This window comes from Zonotrichia albicollis, chromosome 28, assembly GCF_047830755.1.
Source record: "Zonotrichia albicollis isolate bZonAlb1 chromosome 28, bZonAlb1.hap1, whole genome shotgun sequence".
Lineage (NCBI taxonomy): Eukaryota > Metazoa > Chordata > Aves > Passeriformes > Passerellidae > Zonotrichia > Zonotrichia albicollis.
This window is the reverse complement of record NC_133846.1, coordinates 1,335,455-1,354,712: the sequence shown is the minus strand read 5'-3', so window position 1 is coordinate 1,354,712 and position 19,258 is coordinate 1,335,455. Positions and strand designations below refer to the sequence as shown.

Sequence of the window (19,258 nt, the reverse complement as noted above, 5' to 3'; positions counted from 1 at the left end):
GCTGGAAACCACCCACAGCCTCAGACTTGTCTGTGGGGAGCTGCAATGGGACAGAAATTGCTGCTGACCAAGGGGCTACAGATCCCACATGTGCTCCCACCAGGGCCAGTGTCAGCAGCTTCGCTGCCCTGCTCTGCTCTCTTCTTACTGCTGTGTCCTTGCCTTGCAGAGACCTGAGCTGGAATTCCATCCAGTTTATTCACCCAGAAGCCTTTGTGACCCTGCACTCCCTCACCAAGCTGTAAGTTGCAGGGATATTTCTGTCACTAGGGATGGGAGGTATCTGAGCACCTCAGACTGACTCCCTGGGCTACCAGAACATCTGGGATTGAGATGTTGGAAGACTGATGTGTTGAGGTTCATGTCTCAGCGCTGATGTGGACACAACAAACACAAGGTTTCCTATTAATACTATTAACAAAGGGATGATGAAGTGCAGGAGGGGCCATCTTCAAGATGCTCTCATCCTGAACACTAAACCTCCATTTCCTGATGCTTTCATAGATGCCTTTAAGGAAGATCAGCATGATGGGCTGTTTCTGCAAGTCACTGCAGACCATCTGTGCTGGCTCTGGAGGGCCACAGTTCTCAGCCCCTGTGACAGTGTTCACAAGGGTTTTTGGATGAGGGAAGAAACAAGAATGTTTACTCCATGTTCAGAAGGCTTGATTTATTATTTTATTATATATATATTACATTATAACTATGCTAAAAAGAATAGAAGGAAAGGTTTCCTCTCAGAAGGCTAAGCGAAGAATAGAATAGAAAAGAATGAATGCAAAAGGCAGCTCTCTCAGAACTCTGTCCGAGATAGCTCGGCCTTTGATTGGCCATCAATTATAAACATCTAAGATGGGCCAATCACAGATGGACTTGTTGCATTCTACAGAAGCAGATAACCAGTTTACATTTTCTTGCTGAAACTTCTCAGCTTCAGCAGAAAAAATCCTAAGAAAGGATTTTCACAAAAAGATGTCTGCGACAAGCCCCCTCTCTAAAACCCTTGGGTGGTTGATGGGCTGGGACCTGCAGTCATCCCTGCCCCACAGTGGAATGAGATCTGTGGGGCACAGATGTGCACAGGGAGGGAGATGCCAGCATGGCCACCAACCCCAGCCCTGCAGTGTTTATCTCCAGAGCTCCTGGCCCCAGAGCAGCACCAGCCCCATTTCAGCATCACATCAAGGGAGAAACAAGGCAATGCCCTCTGCTTGGCTGAGAGACCCCTGGCAGCAGAGCCCTGACCATGCTCTCCCTCTCTGCTCTCCCCTCACAGGGACCTGACTGACAACCAGCTGGTCACGCTGCCCCTGGATGGTTTGGCTGGACTGACCCACCTGAAGCTCCAGGGCAACCCAGCTCTCTCTGAGCCCTTCAGCAAGGAGAGCTTCCCCAAAATGAGGTACTTGGGGTGTTGGCTCTTTCCCTTCTGGGCTGTGTTTGCTCACAGCACTCAGCCTCCTGCTCTCCTGGCCCATCTGCTGCTGTCCCCACACTTCCAGGCCCATGGGTTGAGGAGGATCCATCTGCTGCTAGCACATCTCATGTTTAATATGTTCCATGGGAGAGCAGTGATGTGCTCCCAGGCCACCACCCCCACCCCAAACGCACACACACAAGTGGAAAACGTGGAGCAGGCCCAGCTCAGGGCTCCTCTCAATGGAAAACATTCCCAGAAGCAGTCCTACCTAATGACATCCAGGTTTTCTTCCATAAACTCTGCTTGTGTGGCCGTGTCTTGTCTGTTATGGATTAATGAGGAGCCTGGAGGAGTCAGGCTGATGAAGAAGAGGCTGCAGAATGCTCAGAGCAGAGGGCTGTGCTGCAGGCTCAGACTTTCAGACCCTCCTTGGCTCCTGGGTCCCAGTGTGGCACCTGCCTTTGGGCTGAGACGCCCAGGGTCCAGGGAGCACAAATTCCTCCCAGATGAAGTAATCTCTGGCTTGGGTGTCCCAGGGAGTTCCCTTCAAGCCAAGAATGCCTGAGCTGATGCTCCCACTCATCCAGGATGGGTTCCCAAAGCTGGAGCTTCTTCAGTTCCCACACAGGGCTGGGGTCACGGTCACTGCACCAGCACAGGGTTAAAGCTCAGGCCTGAGGAGGAGTGTGGAGCTCTCCCTTCAGCTGCCTCAGCAGTGCAGGGCTCTCTCCTTCTGACTTTTTAAACTCATAGCTAGGAAATGCTTTATGATGGGTTCCCAAATGGCAGGGGGTTCCAGGAGCTTTTGAAGGGTTTTCCACACCCAAGATCATACAGCTATAGAATGGTGTGAGTTGGACAGAAACATTAAAGCTCACCCAGTCCCACCCCCTGCCATGGACAGGGACACCTTCCACCATCACAGGTTGCTCCAAGCTCTGTCCAGCCTGGCCTTGGACACTTCCAGGGATCCAGGGGCAGCCACAGCTGCTCTGGGCACCCTGTGCCAGGGCCTCACTGGCCTCACCACCCTCACAGGGAAGAATTTTTTTCCCAATATCCCACCAAACCCTGTCCTTTCCTGTAGGAAATGAGGATTCCTTGTCCTGTCCCTCCAGACCCTTGTCCAAAGTTCCTCTCCAGCTTTCTTCACAGAACCAGAAAATCATTAATGTCGGAAAAGACCTCTGAGATCATCGAGTCCAGCCCGTGACCTATCCCCACCTCATCACCAGCCCAGAGCACTCAGTGTCACCTCCAGTTTTTCCCTGAACACCTGCCAGGATGGGGACTCCACCACCTCCCTGGGCAGCCCCTTCCAATGTCTAACAAGCCCTTCCTTGAAGGAATTCCTCCTGATTCCAACATGAGTCTCACCTGATGTAGTTTGAGGCCATTTTCTCTCTCCCTGCAGTGCCCAGAGAAGAGACCAATCCCACCTTGTTACAAATCATCACTTGTAAGGATAAGGTTGCTGCTGATGGGGGAGAGCTTCCTTTTCTCCAGGCTGAGCCCCCTCAGCCACTCTCCATATGATTTACTCTCCAGACCCTTCCCCAGCTCCATTTCCCTTTCCTGACTGTGGCCCCTCCATGTCTTCCTTAAACTGAGGAGTCCAGAACTGGGCACAGGGCTGAAGCTGCACCCTCACAAGTGCTGAGCTCCTTTAGGCCCTGCCAGGGGCTCTGAGCTCTCCCTGGAGCCTTCTCTTGTCCAGGTGAGCAGCCCAGCTCTCCCAGCCTGGCTCCAGAGGGGCTCCAGCCCTGGAGAAGCTCCGTGGTCTCCTCTGGACCTGCTCCAAGAGTCAGTCCCTTCTGCAGGGTGTGTCAAGTTCAGCACTTCCAGGGTGTTTCTCCTCTAAATTAGTTCCATTCACATCTCTTGAGCTGGTTTGTGTTTGTAGCAGAGAAACTGAGCCTGCAGCAGTGCTTCAGTGAACCAGGCCAGGCAATGGAGCCATTAACATTCCCTAAATTTGGGGTGCTGCCATTAAGCAGCCTTACTCTTGGGGCATGTCTGCAGGAGTCATCTGGGAGCAGTTCTGAGCCTTGCTGGGAGGAGCTGCACCTCCCTACCACCTTTCAATAATAGGATCTAATTTGGAGCTTATAACAGGAAACGAGTTGTATACAGAATTTCCAGACCCTCCCGGGGCTTGGCCAGAAATGTTTGGGAACATAAAACAAAAGCATATTTTTAGAATATAGAGTTTTACCATATTTACTGATCTTGTCAGAGGACCTTAATTGTCTGAAAACCTGGGGTTCCTTTGCCTTCATCAGCAGTCTCCCTGACTTCCAGCAAAGCCAAAAATGCAGCTGCTGACAGACAGCCTGGTATTGCATCCAGATGATGCTCAGTGCTGCTGAATTAACCTTCAAATACATGCTATAATTAGCAACTATCAATTCAACTCTCAAGCAGAAATCAGACATATTTAAATAACTTTCTTCATTTGGGAGACCTGAGAATTCCCTGCCTGAGCTGGGACTCCTGGAACTGGAGTTTGAAGGTGCCCTCAACAGCAATCAAGGGGAGCTTTGCTCTAGGGCATCTTCTCCTCTTGAGGGAGGGAAAGGATGCCTGGGAAAACATGGCCTTGGGGTAAAAATTGAAGATCATTTCTCTCCATTGCATGTTGGAGAGAGGGGCTAGTTTATTCTGAGGAGAACAGCAGAAGGGTTTTTAGGAATGTGGTGGTTTAGGAATGGTATTCTCCAATTTAGTGTTCCTGCTAAAACCGTGCACCCGCTCGCTCCTCCCCAACTGGAGGCACAAAAGGCCAAGATCATGGGGTGAGATAAGAATAATTTACTGGAAACAGCAATGAGATAAGACACAAACACTAACAGCAACAATATTAATAACAAAAAGTATAAGAAAAGAAAGTTATTTACATGGAAAGCCCCCAAAAACAAACAAATGCCAGATGGCTCTTCCACCACATTTTCTCCTTTCCCCCTAGCCCCCAGCAATGAGTAAAATGGTACAGAATAACCTCTGTGTCCTGGCCATGCTCCCTCACACCTCCTGCAAAAATTAACCCTGTTCTGGCTGGAACCAGGACAAGGAACTATCTGGGAACTTTAGAGCAGTTTCCAAACCTGGTGTTTGACAACATTCTATTGGCTGACAGTGTCTTAAGCACCAAAAGTGATGCAGAGACACCATGGGCTGCCCTGGGTCCACACCCTGTCCTTCACCAAAGCAAAGTCCCTCTCCACTGTAACCATCAGCACACAGACCAGCTTTTGTCATGTCAGCAGCACAGGTACCAAAACTGGAATGATACAGAGAACATCAGCATGGCTCCTGCACAGAAATTCCTGAAGTGTTCCATGTTTTTTTGACTCATCTGGTTAGAGCACGGTGCTAATAGCACCAACATTGTGGATGTGTAGGGGCCATTCACTTCAGAGCTGCACGTGATGACCCTTGTGGGTCCCTTCCAGCCCAGAATACTTTGTGACTCTGCATAGATGAGTTTCATCTTTGAACAACTGAAGGAACTAAGCAAAAAGTGAAAAGCAATGGAGAGTCAGGCCATGGAGGGGACATGCAGGGTGTGGAGGTTCAGGGTCATTACACCATAACCAATATAATCCAGTGAAGCCAAATTTATTATCCCTGAAAGACATTTATAATAAATCTCTACTGTCCACGTGTCTCTAGCTAATACGATTGGTTAATCCTAGCTGTTCACGCGTCTAAATTAGAATGCTGATTGGATCAGATAATTTTTCAAGTATCTTGCTGTGGTCGTCTGGCCCACCCATGGCTCATGTTTTTCTTACTTTCCCAAGCTCCTGACAAACTTGCTGAGTCCTGATGACTCTTCTATCTGTATCTCTTTCAAGGATATACCGACCCCATTTCTGATTACGTCCATTATTCATTGTTTGTGAACGTGTCCATTGTCCATTAGCACAAGCAGGCTGGATTGTGCATCGGCTGCATATGGCCATTGTCTGGCAAGAACTCCTCAATCCGCAAAAACCTCTCAACAGGGACACACCTTGAAGTTCTGCTTTCCTCTGTGCAGAGTCCTGGAGGTGCCCTATGCCTACCAGTGCTGTGCCTACGGGAGCTGCAGCAGCTTCTTCAGGGTGTCCAGCCAGTGGGAGGCAGAAGACGTGGCTCCTGAGGAGGAGGATCCCCACAAGAGGACCTTGGAGTTGTTCCCAGGTCACGCTGACAGCCACTGTGAGTAGACAGCCTGCATGGGGATCAGCCTGGGCATGGCTGAGAGCTGGGGTGCCATCCTACCTCTGCAGGGCTGGTGCCACTCTCAGAGGTGACACTGCCTCAGGGAGGGCAGGCTGAGCCTTCTGCAGCACAGGGGGCCCATTGCTTTGAGCAGGCTCCTGTGGTGACCCTGAGTGAGACAAAGAGTAGGTCTGGCACATTCAAACCTTCACAATGGAGCCAAAGGACCTGCAGCCCCCACACCTTGGGCATGTTTGTCAATTCAGCCTTGCTGGCCATGGAGGGAGGCTGCTCAAGGCACTGGGAGGTGGCTGAGGCTACCTGGGACAACTGGGCTTGGTCATCTTGGTCATTTGGCTTCTGGGCAATGTGGAGCCTTTGGCAGGACATGTCTTTGTTCTTACATCTCTAGAGGAAGGACCCTGGGATTAATGTGAGTAAGAGAATGAGCTCAAAGACCTAGAACATCCCTCTGACTGGAGGCAGCGAGAGCTGTCATCTCTCTCTTGGGTGTTACAGCCAAGGCCAGGGTTAGGTGTGACACAGGGTTAGGTGTGACAACAGGACATGCTTGGGGAACACAGCACAGCGACTGGCCAAGGCAGGGAAGGAAAGCTCCATGGCTGAGCAGCACTTTCTGTCCAGGAGTCCATTTATTCTGTGCTCCACAGTGCAGCTCTGCTCAGACTGCCTGAGGCCAGCTCCAGGAGCCAGCAGAGTCCAAGGCCCCACTGCACTCCCAGCCCCACAGCACAGCAGCAGCTCCAGCAGCAGGCTGGTGTGACCCCTCTGCAAGAGAATCTCAGAATAGCACAAAGGAAAACATGAACCCCATTGCTTCCTCTGTAACTGCTGGAGAGTGCAAACATTTCAGAGCACAGCCTGGATGCTAATTCTATTTATATATTTGTGTAAATACAGTGCACTTCCAAGGCTTGAGACATCCTGCAGGCAAATCCACATGGTAGCTGGAGAGGGAGAGAGGGCTGTGCCCTGCAGAGCCCTGACCCACCTGCCCCAGGAGCTCTGGGCATCCAGCCCCAGCCCCAGCCCTGTGTCCCGCACAGCCTGACCAGGCAGGACTGCATCTGGATGGACCCTCAGACCCAGAGCTGCTGGACACTGCTGTTAGGAAAATTAACCCACAAACACCAGAGGTTTATGTCCAAAAGGAGACAGAGGAGTCCTTTGACTTTATTTGAATAAAGTGAGAGGCCATGGGGCATTCCCCTGGGATCTCTCAGATTTTTGGAGGATGCAGCCTCCTTTTTATCCCAATTTCCTGGCCACATTTCCCTTCTCTCATTCCCCATTTCTGAGGTACTTGAAAGGTCCAGACTTCCCAAAACACCTGATACCAAAGATTTCCCTCTAATGTACAACCCTCCCTTTTAATTTTCAATTCTTACGGAATTTAGGGGCTTTCCTTCCTCATTGTTTATTTCACCTTTCAATGTCTAATTTCATTTATCAGCAAACCTAAAGTTTATTTGTAAAAGCAAATATCTTTTTCCATTCATCAATCAGTGGAATCCTTCCCATTGCTTCTTTTATCTACCAGCAGACCCACAGCTCATTTGTAAAGACAAATCTGCTGTTCCTCTCACTGTGTTCTGGGCAGGATGACCAAGACACTTTATGACAGAGCCAGCAAGGGACCCCCAAGCCCTGTGCTCCTGCTCCTGCACTGATCCTTCCTGAGGATGACCTTTAGACATGCACAGAGCCCAGCCAGAGGGCAGCCAATGTGATTCCTGCTGGCATTTGTGGCTCCAGGAAGCATGGTAGACTTGGTGGTAACACTGGCCAGACAGCACAGAGGAGTCATGTTTCAGTCATTGCTGCAGGATTTCAGCTGAGCCAGGTCACTTTTTCCATCATTAGTGCAGCCCATACTGTGGCAGTCCTAGAGCAGATAGTTGTGGGGTTTGCCTAGCAAATTATGGCATTTGTGGGAAGATCTTGTTTGTGACAAGGGGCCACAGAGCTGCTTTTGCTCAGTCTTTGATGTGCCAAAGGATGCTCTCACCTGGCCCTGTCAGCAGACCAGAACTTACCCAGGCTCCCAGGCCTCCAGGCCAGTCCCACCTCCACGAGGGGAATGCTGACTGATTCCTGACTGATTCTGAGATGTGCCAAATGAGGATATTTGCTGCTCGTAAAGGCTCCCATTTTCAGATGTTAAAGCATTGGATCTGTTTTGGAATATCAAAGCACAGAGGTGCAAATGTGAAATGCACAGGAGCACCATTCCTTGTGATGTGCAGCTTTTGCAGATGACTCTGCAGACCTCCAGCAGCAGGGTCTGCTCTTGATGATATGGGGTTTGTGATATTGCTGTTTTACTTAATTAATCATGGCTTTATTTCTGTTCCCTGTGCTTTCTTTCTGATGGCCACCGATGGCATTTGGCTGGGTTGTATGAACCTTGTAACACTTCCTCATTAAAGAGGAGAAAAGCTCCCAAACATTCCTTTCATGCAAGAGAGAAAGTGGTCAGCTGGAGAGAAAATACCTCAGGGCTATGTGACAGCAGGTCCAGCCAGGCTTGTCAGGGCACTCAGGATGCTGTGGGAGAGCTTGGAGAGGGACAGGGAACATTTCCAGAGAGCTCTGTCCTCTCAGCCTTGAGCATTGCTTCCCAAATGAGGGAAGATGTTCCCAGAACCTTAGGCTGGGCAGTGAAAGGCAGCTCATCCCAGGCAGCCATGCAGGGACAGGAAAAGGCTCCAGTGCCCTGCCCTGCCTGGCTGTGGCTCCTGCAGCCTCTCCTGCTCCCATCCCATCCCCATCCCCATCCCATTCTGCAGCCTCTCCTGCTCCCATCCCATCCCCATCCCATCCTGCAGCCTCTCCTGCTCCATCCCATCCCCATCCCAGCCAAGCCCAGCCCTGAGGGAGCCCCTGACCCCAGACCCAGAGCACAGGTGGTGCCACAGACCCCAGGGTGGGATCAGCTCTTCCCCATCCCCCCAGGGCCCTGAGTGCTGGGAACCCTCCCTCACCACCTGAGTGTGTCCATTCTCATCTGAGTAACACCCACCTGGGGCCCAATTCGAGTGGTCAGTGCACATCTCACCATTCTGTCACCTTGCCAAAATGGATAGTTAAGGTCTCACTTTCAGCACTTTCAGTGTTTGGGATATCACTGAATTCTACAATGGTTTGGGTTTGGGAAGAACATTGAAGCTCTTCTCATTGTCCCTCTGCCATGGCAGGGATACCTTCCACTGTCCCAGGTGGCTCCAAGCCCTGTCCAGCCTGGCCTTGGACACTTCCAGGGATCCAGGGGCAGCCACAGCTGCTCTCCAGCTCTCTTGGCACCCCTTTAGACACTGGGAGGGTCCCTAAATCCTGGGGCCTTCTCTTCTCTAGGCTGGGCAATCCCAATTGTCTCAGCCTCTGGATTACAGCTGGCAGTGTTTAGCAGACATCCCCTGCCCCAAGTCTGCCCCTGTGGCTGACCAGGAACCCAAGGATGGCTCAGGGATCTGCCCCCAGGACAGCCCCAGCAGCCCCCAGCAGCTCCCAGTGGTGCTGCAGAGGAGGGCAGGGAAAGTGCCCTGGGGCACTTCCATCACCACCCCAGCACCTCTCTTGGGGACCTCTGGTTTGAGGACAGGAGGGGATGAATTCACTTACAACGTGTTTGGAATGATGGAACAAAGCTGTTGGAAGTGAGAAGGGAGCACATTGTGTGATATTTCTGTGTTCCCAAAATCTTTTGCCAGGCAATCATATTTATAAGGCTTTCCTGTTTCATCTTCCCCAACAACCTGCAAACCCTGCAGGGTCCTCAGAGACACACCTCTACTTCTATCATTCAAAAAGCTTCTCCAGACCCCAAACAGGATCTGCCCAGGCCTCTTGCAGCCACCCTCACACCGAGGAGAGGGCAGGACCCTGCCAGCCATGGGGCTGCCCTGGCTGACACAGACAGCACTAAGCAGGCAGCACTTAGGGGAAAAGCATTCAGCCCAGTGTTTTCTGTTCTATCCCTTCCCCAGCAGTTCTGCTCCTCTTCCTCTCACTTGACTTTGGTACAGGCAGCTCCTTTCTCATGGAAAGGGCACTACTGGCACAGAGGGCTTTTCTCATAAGACCTCAGAAAGTGAAGCAAAATTCAAGTAACAGCTTCTTCAAAATCAATGCAGCCTGCCTTGCTGGGACACAACAGCCATTTCCCTTTCTCACAGCTCCCAGGCTGGAGAGGCACTGGTTTCTAGCAGACAGAGGTACATTTTTCACTTTGAATCCCACTGTGCTGACTAAGGATTGCTCTGTAATTCCCAGCAGGCTCATAGTCCAGGCAAAACAAGAGATCATCCTTCACTTCAGGAAAATGTTGAACCTGGGCTTAAAACCAGGCTTTGAGGAGAAAATGGATGGCACAGGTTACGCTTTCCCAAGGGCTGGGTCTCAGCAGAGCGCAGCAAGGCAAGGCTGTGTCTGTTTTATTTGGGTATCGTGACTGCACATCACAGCCTCCGCACTGTGGCTGGAAAAGACACTGGAGATTTATAAGACTATAAAATACAAGGATGAAATATTTTTCCATCCCACTGCGAGGGTTTCCTTGCCAGGCTCCAAAGCAGCAGTAATATTTCAATTCTTACACAGACAGATTTTAAAAATGACCTTTTTTTCCAAAGCTCCCTGAAGCCGAGAAAGCCATGAAGCTTGTCAGGAGGCACTAAAGATAGCACGTTATTTGTCATCATCCTTTAATCAAATAATCCCAGTCACATTTTCAAACACAGGCAGGGAGCACAGCTCTTGAGAGGCACCACTTCTAAACAGATTAGACACATCAATCCCTCTCAGGTCAGCCTTATCTGTGGGGATTTGCCTTCCTGGCCAGTGTATAAGCTGGGCTTATACAGTGCACACCTGGGCTCCAGCACCATCCATTCATCCAAGAGAGAGCTCATCCCACAGCCACAGATCCAACTCTCTGGCTACCAGGCTGTAACAAGAACAAAACCACATCCTTTCCCTTTCCTCCTGCTGGCAGAAAACCCTCCCAAGCTCTCCACTGGGAGCTGAAGGCTGTGCTGGTGCCACGGCTGGGAATGGGGCAGCAGGACAGAGCTGTCCTCACCGTGTCCAGCCAGCAGGACTTTGGGATCAGGAGCAAGGAACAAAGCAGAAAAGAACATTGTGGATTAGGCTGAGAGGATGCCATTCACCCTGGTGACAGCCTGCACTGAACACTCAGCTGAGGGCTCAGCCCCATCCCCTTCCAGCAGCTCCTTCTCAGCCAAGGGCTCTGCCTGACCCTCAGCAAGCCCAGCCTGGCTCGGGGTGCAGAGATGCTGGTGCAGGGCTGGGCTCTGCAGCCTGGCTGCACAAACCCCGTGGCTGCAGAGTCTGCAAATCCCTCAGCAAATCCTGGGAACATCCATGATCAAAAACAGGGCACCATAGTCCCAAGGTTTTACAGGGCATAAAATAACACAATAAATGTTGTGTTCCCTTGTCTCTTTGCTGAGGAACTGCTTGCTGGTGGTTGCTGCTGACAAAAAATTTGTGCTGCAAGAAGAGGCTGATGGTTCCCTCTGAACAAAGCCCCAAAATCCCTGTTGATGAACAAATATTGGACAAGGCCTGCCCAGAAAGCTCCCATGGAGAAGCTGCATTTGAAGGCTTTGTGTTCTTTAACCACACAGGCTGGAGGATTTCTTTACTTTTAATAAAGAGTGCTGGGAGGAGGGAACCACAGTCCCACAGCTCTGGGATCTGGGGCTGTCACACTTCAAATGTTAGGAGCAACCTAAAAACAGAGGGGTTGGCTACACCGCAACCCACCAACATTTACAAGATCTTCTCCCTCTACAGCAGGGGACAAACTGCACACCAGCAGCTGCTTTGAACTGGCTGGGAAGGTCTGTGTGCAGGACAGGCAGCAGGAAAAGCTCCTGGCCCAGTGAGCTCTGATGGTTCTGCTGGTTCTTATCTGAGCACCATTTCTTGTTCTTTCCTCCCCAGATGACCTGGATGCAGATGATCTTCAGCTGGAGCTTGAGGAATCCAAGCTGCACCCCACAATTCAGTGCACACCAAGCCCAGGTGAGCAGCCAGGGAAACCCTTTGAACAGAGTTGGGATTTTTGTGCTTCTCTCAATCCCCAGGATTCCCCATGACCTTATAGATCAGAAAGGTTGGGCTTAGGCCAAGTGGGGGCAGGTGAGGAGTCTCCTTCTCCCCACTGGATGCAGCTGCCCTGTCAGGAGGGGATGCCCATGTCAGGAAAACCTGAGCAGGAACCCCAGGTACCACCAGCTCCTCCATCCACCGACCTGCTGCCCTCAGCTCTGGCTCTCCTGATTTCCTGACACTCAGCTTTGCCTCAGCCAGCCTGGAATATTGCATGGCAGCCTTGTCCTTGGTGTCCTGATCACACCCATGGCACTGCAAACTGCAGGGACACTTTGCTCTGTGTCCTGAGGAAGGGGAGGCACTGGGCTGCAATGCTGATTGGGGCTCAAGGAAGTTTCCTTCTGATTTTGTGCCTGTTCATAGCTCAGTGGTGTCCTACACAGACACACCTGGAGGCTGCAGAGTTCTGGTTCCAGCCAGCCTGCTGTGGGACACTGGGCGGGACAGACTCTTATCAGTTGTTCCACTGAGTTTGTTGCAAAAGGAATAAGATTTCAGATGGAGGCATGTCCTGCTGCCTGGCACTCTGAGCTTCACCTCCTTAGAAATGAAAAAGCTTTCTCCATTTCCCCTAATGTTTTTGCTCTCTAACACCTAAAACTTCTACTGCCCTGGTTTTGTTTTTACTGAACCACTCACTGAAACATCCCAATCCCTCCCAGAGGCAATTTTATAGCATTGCCCACTCTCTCTTTCCCCACTTTCTTCTTTTTTCTTTGGCAAACAGCTTCCAAACCGGTCCTCTTTTTGCCCCTCCACAACCGTCCTTTACTCACTCCCCCACCCATCCACTTCTTTTTTTTCTCCTGACATTCTTCCATGTTCTGCCTGCCCAGACCCCTCTGTCCCTTCCCTGCCACCCCAGCTCCCTCCCTCTCTCTCTCCCTCATGCCCAGACACTTCACCTCACATCCCCATCCCCATTCATGCAGAGTGAATGAAGAGATGCAGACACCTCTTAGCCAAGGTCTTGAGTGCACAGAGAGAGGCTGGCAGTGCCAGAGCAGGATGCAGCATCCTGGCAGATCTCCACACCACCAGCTCCCAGGGGGAACGTGAGGAGGAGCAGGGAATGGCAGAGGAGCCCAAATCACAGGCTCACACCAGAGGAGTCTGCAGTCATGACTTTTTTACATTTTAGGAGCACTGATCAGTTTGTTGCTTCTTATATTTTATTTTGACCCTACCCTGCACCTTCTTCCCACCCTAGACAAGATCTGAGAGGGTGCCAGAGGCACTCCAGTGTGAGGGCAGGAGCACAGGGGAGACCCAAGGGGCAGCTGCAGAAGAGGGGGGACAATGTCACATTTTCCAAGGCACTCATGTGGCTGGTGGGCCAGGAGGGAGCTGGGGCTTGGAGAGAAGCAGTTCCTGCTGGGTGTAACTCTGGGGTTTGTCTTGCAGGTCCCTTCAAGCCCTGTGATCACCTGTTTGAGAGCTGGATCATCCGCCTGGGAGTCTGGCTCATCGTCCTGGTCTCGGTGCTCTGCAACGGGCTGGTCATCCTGGCTGTCTTTGCCTCCCCCAGCTACCTGTCCCCGGTGAAGTTCCTGGTGGGCTCCATCGCCGGGGCCAACCTGCTGACGGGCATCTCGTGCAGCATGCTGGCCCTTGTGGACAGCCTCACCTACGGCCGCTTCGCCCGCTACGGCGCCCGATGGGAGACGGGCGCGGGCTGCAGGGTGACAGGGTTCCTGTCCGTGCTGGCCTCCCAGGCTGCCATCTTCCTGCTGACCCTGGCTGCTGTGCAGTGCAGCCTCTCGGCCTCCTGCGTGCGGGGATATGGGAAGTCCCCGTCCCTGGGCAAGGTCAAGGCCGCCGCCTGTTGCTGCCTCTTGTTGTCCTCTGTGGCCGCCGTCCTGCCTCTCTTCTCCATTGGGGAATATGGAGCATCCCCTCTGTGCCTCCCATACCCCATCCCAGAGGGGAAACCCAGCAGCCTGGGCTTCACCGTGGCCTTGGTGATGACAAACACGCTCTGCTTCCTGACCATCACGGGCACCTACATCCGCCTCTACTGCAGCCTGCTCAAGGGGGAGTTCAGCGCTGTCTGGGACTGCGCCATGGTCAAGCATGTGGCCTGGCTGATCTTCACCAACTGCCTCCTCTACTGCCCAGTGGCCTTCCTCACCTTCTCCTCTACCCTCAATCTCTTCCTTATCACCCCAGAGGTCATCAAATCCGTCTTCCTTGTGGTCCTGCCCCTGCCCGCCTGCCTGAACCCCTTGCTCTACCTGCTCTTCAACCCCCACTTCAGAGATGACTTCCGCCTGCTGAGGCAGAAAGGGCAGGACAAGGGCAGCTTCCCCCAGTCCTGCAGGGCTGATGACATGGAGAAAAGCTCCTATGACTCCACCCAGGCTCTGGTGAACTTCTCTGACATCGACCACATGTGTGAGACACCTGATTCCCTGGGAGTGCGGCCCATCCTTGACAGCTACAGCTTCCCCTCCATGGCGCTCATCCCCTGCCAGCAAAGGGTGGGCACCAGGGGCAAGGAGAGGGGCTGCTCTGAGCACTGCCCCTGCCTCAATGACAGTGAGGTGCTGATAACTCCAGAGAGCCGGGATCTGTCTGGCAGCAGCCTCCGGATAACCTTCTTCCCCTCCCCAGCCACGCCGCCGCCCTACACATCTCACTTATAACCCTGCTGGGAGCAGCCGTGGGAACGGCCCCACAGCCCACACCGAGGGCCAACACCAGTGCCCAGGGGCCAGCAAGGTGACACAAACGGCTCCCTGAAAAGCACCAGTACAATCTGTCTTCCCTCATCCCCATCACACCTGCCTGGGCAACAGGCACTGCTCTGCCAGCTGCCCCTGGCCTAGAAGGGCTCTGACTGAGCTCCAGACACTCAGGGCTGGCCATGGGAGGAGACAATCCCTGTGTGAGTCTCACTTCTGCTAGGAACTGCCTGGGAGAGAGCCCCCCTGGCTCAGGAAGTGGGTCAGGGAAAGCTCCTCCTGCCCACCCTGCAGCATCACCAGCCAGGAGGAGCCTGCAGCAAAGCCAAGCTTGTGTTCCCGAGGCAGAGACCTCTTGGCCAAAGCCATGGCTCTGTGGCAACCTCTGGAAATGGCCACCTGCAATGACATGGCCACCCACAGGAACCCCAGACCTTGTCCTCTAGGGCTCTCTGCAGGTCCCACACACCCTGGAAATGGGCTGGTGCCTGTCTCACGCCACCAAAAGCAGCATATCCATGTGTACACCTGAGTTTTGGATGCCTCTACTTTGGGAATCCCCATTCATTCGCTGGGAGCCTCATGGGTTGGACACAACCCTCACTTCCAGCCAAGCCCAGGAGCTGGGGATGCTCAGCCTTTCAATCTGACCCACAGAGTCTCACAAGGGGTCTCTGGAACCCACAGCAGCCAAACCCAAACAGTTCCCAGAGAATCCCATGTGCTCTGCCTGAGGTCACCCAGCAGCACCGAGCCAAGGCACCCAAGGACACAGCAGGCCCCTCAAACAGCACAGCACACCTGGGGCACTCCTGTCTGCAGCCACCTGCTCCTGGTCAGACATGGTGAAAATGGGTCTGGCTGCTGCCTCATCGCCCCCAAACCTCCCTCCTGGAAGAGGCTCTTTGTTCTGGGTACATGTCCCACACACAATGGAGCCATTTTGGGCACTGCATGTGCCTTCTCCTGTTTTAAGGGCAGGCAGCTGGTGTAGAAGGAGGAAAGAGAAATCAGCATTGTGGGATGGTGGCATCAGGAGGACACAGGCCACTGGGAACAGCCCAAATCCACTCCCTGCAGCTCAGGGATCTCCCAAATCCTCTGACTCCATCACAAACCCTCCCAGTGCCACCCAGTGCAGCAGGGAGCCCTGTGCTCAGAGCTCAGGCCTGGGCAAAGCTTTGGTTCTGCTGACGTTACTGCAGCTGTTTGTCACTCATTTTCATGAGATAATAAATGAGCCCTGTTGCTGACCAGTGGCTGGTTTCTGTCCTCTTTCACGTGAGGAGCACCTTGGTGGCTCCCTTGGCAGCGGCTGTGCCTTGGGTGCTGTCTGCACTGCCAGAGTGAGAGCTGGACAATTGTGTTGTGTCCATGTGAGTTGACACCACCCTCCCCAGCCCTGCTCTCAGGAGGGAAGAGCCAAATCACCTTCATGCAGCAGCACTGTGGCACCAGGTGCCTCTCCAGGTCCCATGTGAGACCCTGTACCCTGGGATCTGCTGCTCAGGGGTTTGAGTTTGTGACCAGGACAGATCTGTGGCATCAAAGTGCAAGAACATCATGTAACAGGGTCTATGCAAAGCCAGACTCACCAGACAGAACCTGGCTCTGCTTCCCTCCACTGCACTTGAGGCCTGTGGTCTTATCTCAAGATTAAAAACTTGAGAGATACCGAGAAATCAGAGGAACAAGATCCAAGGATTAGAGAAGAGGGTGGGACCCCCAAATTTAGTGACAAAATCCAAAGCTCTGCTACAGTCTTCAGGTGGGAACTGTGAAAAACATGGCCTGTTGTGAGACTTGAATCCTGATCCAGACCTCTGATATCCTACACATGCTCCAAATCTGGTTTCATGTTTGGCTCATTAAAAACAGAGCCAGGAAAACCCTGAGATAATGACAGTGCTGGTACAGGTGAAAGCACTGCCCTTCCCATGAACAATTCCCCCAGGATAGGTCCACTGTGGGTCTGCAGAAAATTTCTCTGGGTTGTGTGGGCTCCTTGATCAATGGGGGCTTCCCACACCCTCTCCTCCCAGATAAAGCAATGGCCAGCAGCCTTGCAGGCCCTGTCTGTGCCAGAGCCAGCCCAGGGCAGCCAGACTGAGACCCTCAGCATCACCTCACCCATCCCTCAGGGCTCCACAGCAGATGCTGCCCATGGATGTGCTGGCCATTACTTCAGCTCACCCAGGATCCCCACTGCACCCTTCTTCTGCCTCACTGATGTCTGCAGGCCTGCAGGGTGTCCCCAGTGAGCCAAGGACAGACTGCAGGGCATCTCTGGGGAGGGAGGGACTGAGAGAGCACCAGATCACCCCAAAGGGCCCTGAGCCCCAAAAGCAGATGTGCTGTAAAGCACAGGAGCTTTTCCTCACTGCTCAGGAGGAAAGAGTCCCTTGGCTCCATCCAGGGAAGCTCAGTTGCCTCTGAAAGCCAATGCCCATCTCCTGGCAACTCAGGAATTGTCAGCTCAGAGAGAACAAAGCTCCTTGGAGCACTGCTCAATGCACCAGCCAGGATCCTCTTACCCAGCTCCCATGGGCACCGAGCCCTCCCACACATTGCTGCTGCTGGACAGTCAGGGGAATTTAACTGAGCACAAACTGGTCATGGAGCAGGGATCTGCTTAACTGAGCACAAACTGTCATGGAGCAGGGATCTGCTCCCTCTGCTGCCCAGGCCACAGCAGCCCCTCAGAGCCCATGGCAGCAGGCACAGCCTGAAGGCCTCTCTGGGCTGTGCTCCTTGCAGAGTTGCTAAGGGAAAGGAGGGAGCACAAACACTGAGTACATCCTTTTACTGACCAAAGAGGTGCCCAAGAAACACTGAAAGGTTGTGGATGTGCAGGAAACAGAAAGCAGCACCTTTCTATTTCTGCTGCAGGCCATAAATCCAGAGTATGAGCTCTCTGGAAAATGCTCATTGAAGTGCCTTTCCCCACATCTCTAACAGTGTACACGTCTTTCCACTCTACCAAGCACTAAGTTCAACAATTATTTTTAAAAATTAAAAAGTAAAAGCAATCTTACACCACTCCACCTTGTGACAGTTTGGATGAGGGAAGAGACGAGGATCTGATTCCATGTTTCAGAAGGCTGATTTATTATTTTATTATATATATTACATTAAAACTATACTAAAAGAATAGAAGAAAATGTTTCATCAGAAGACTAACTAAGCTAAGAACAGAAAGGAATGATAACAAAGGTTTGTGGCTCGGACAGAGAGCCCAAGCCAGCTGACTGTGATTGGCCATTAATTACAAACAACCAACATGGGCCAATCACAGATTCACCTGTTGCACTCCACAACAGCAGATAATCATTGTTTACATTTTGTTCCTGAGGCTTCCCAGCTTCTCAGCAGGAAAAATCCTCAGGAAAGGATTTTTCATGAAAACATGTCTGCGATACCACCTCCCTTCCTAGCAGCTGGTGTGGTCCTTACTGGTGCCCCCCTGCCCACCTTGTGGTACCTGGGGTGACTCTGGGCTCTGCAGGCAGCACATCCCACCTGGATTGGTCAGTCCCACACCCATGGTGGAGTCAGCTTAGACTGTGTCACCCACTTCTGGCCACAAGCACAGGTGTGAAATGACCTCAGCAAGGCCAGAACACAGGGAAGTTCTTGCTCCCCATCCTCCACCAGCAAGAGCTCATGAGGCTGCTCTGCTGCCTCCTCTCTGCTCCGGTCAGGTGAGACCCCACCTGCAGCTGCCTCCACTTCTTGGGCCACCAACACAAGGTAGATGTGGATGTGGGGAAACACATTCAGAGGAGGCCACCACACTGATCACAGGGCTGGAGCCCCTCTGCTCTGCAGCCAGGCTGGGAGAGCTGGGGGTGCTCACCTAGGGGAGAAAATACTCCAGGGACACCTCAGAGCCCCTTGCAGGGCCTAAAGGGGCTCCAGGAGAGGGGGAGAAGGACTTGGGACAAGGGATGGAGGGACGGCACACAGGGAATGACTTCCACTGCCAGAGGGCAGGGTTAGATGGGATATTGGGAAGGAATTCTTGGCTGTGAAGGTAGGGAGGCCCTGGCACAGGTTACCCAGAGCAGCTGTGGCTTCTCAATCCCTGGAAGTGCCCAAGGCCAGGCTGTACGGGGCTTGCAGCAACCTGGGCTACTGAAAGGTGTCCCTGCCATGGCAGGGGGTGGAACAAGTTGAGTTTTAGGGTCCCCTCTGCCCCAAATCATTCAGATTTCATTATTTTAAGTGGAGCTAGGCTGGGAGTCCCACTGTGATAAGGCCACAGTTCTGAGCTGATGGGGACACAGTGCAACAGCCCAAGTGGGCAGGAGGGCACTGAGGTGCTGGGCCAAGCTGACAGGGAGGAGGCTCAGGCCATTGTGGGCTGCATTCTGGCTGAGGAGCAGTGTTGGGGGTGGCAGGGTGACAGGCACAACTGCTCTGGAAGCCATTGTCAGGGCTGGGCACCTCTGAGGTTTCCCCTGCACGTCAGCAAGGCACTGCCAGGACAGCCTGAAGGGAAAAATGGCATGTGTGAGGAGGATTTTGGCCCTGAGGGACCCGGAAGCTTTGTGTGGCAGGACAATGTGGAGGCAGCGTGCAGGCACGCTCAGATGTTCATTCTCCCCTCGTCCAGCCCTCCTGGCTGGAGATGTGCAGCTCCTCTGAAACAGAGCCAGCAGAGCAAGCACCCTACGGGATTGTTTTTCAATCTCATTGTTTTTTCCACCAACATTGTGATTTCTGTAAGACTGGGCCATGATTGGGAACGTTTGGGAGGGCAGCACGGCCGTGGTCACGGGCGTGCAAG

General features: G+C 52.7%; 1 protein-coding gene and 1 non-coding gene across 2 annotated transcripts in view; both read left to right on the top strand.

Annotated features, from left to right (window-relative positions):
• The window catches only part of LGR6 (leucine rich repeat containing G protein-coupled receptor 6), a 169,280-nt gene extending 153,575 nt beyond the window's left edge, over nt 1-15,705 (top strand). The window contains exons 14-18 of the mRNA XM_005492487.4: nt 170-241; nt 1,277-1,402; nt 5,463-5,623; nt 11,615-11,695; nt 13,190-15,705. Of these exons, the coding sequence (XP_005492544.4) occupies nt 170-241; nt 1,277-1,402; nt 5,463-5,623; nt 11,615-11,695; nt 13,190-14,430 (1,681 nt within the window). The 3' untranslated portion in view covers nt 14,431-15,705. The remainder of the gene's footprint in view (nt 1-169; nt 242-1,276; nt 1,403-5,462; nt 5,624-11,614; nt 11,696-13,189) is intronic.
• LOC113459963 (U6 spliceosomal RNA) lies at nt 4,674-4,766 on the top strand. The gene has a single exon (XR_003381566.1). It is a non-coding gene; the product is annotated as a U6 spliceosomal RNA (small nuclear RNA).
• Nucleotides 15,706-19,258: the final 3,553 nt, after the last annotated feature.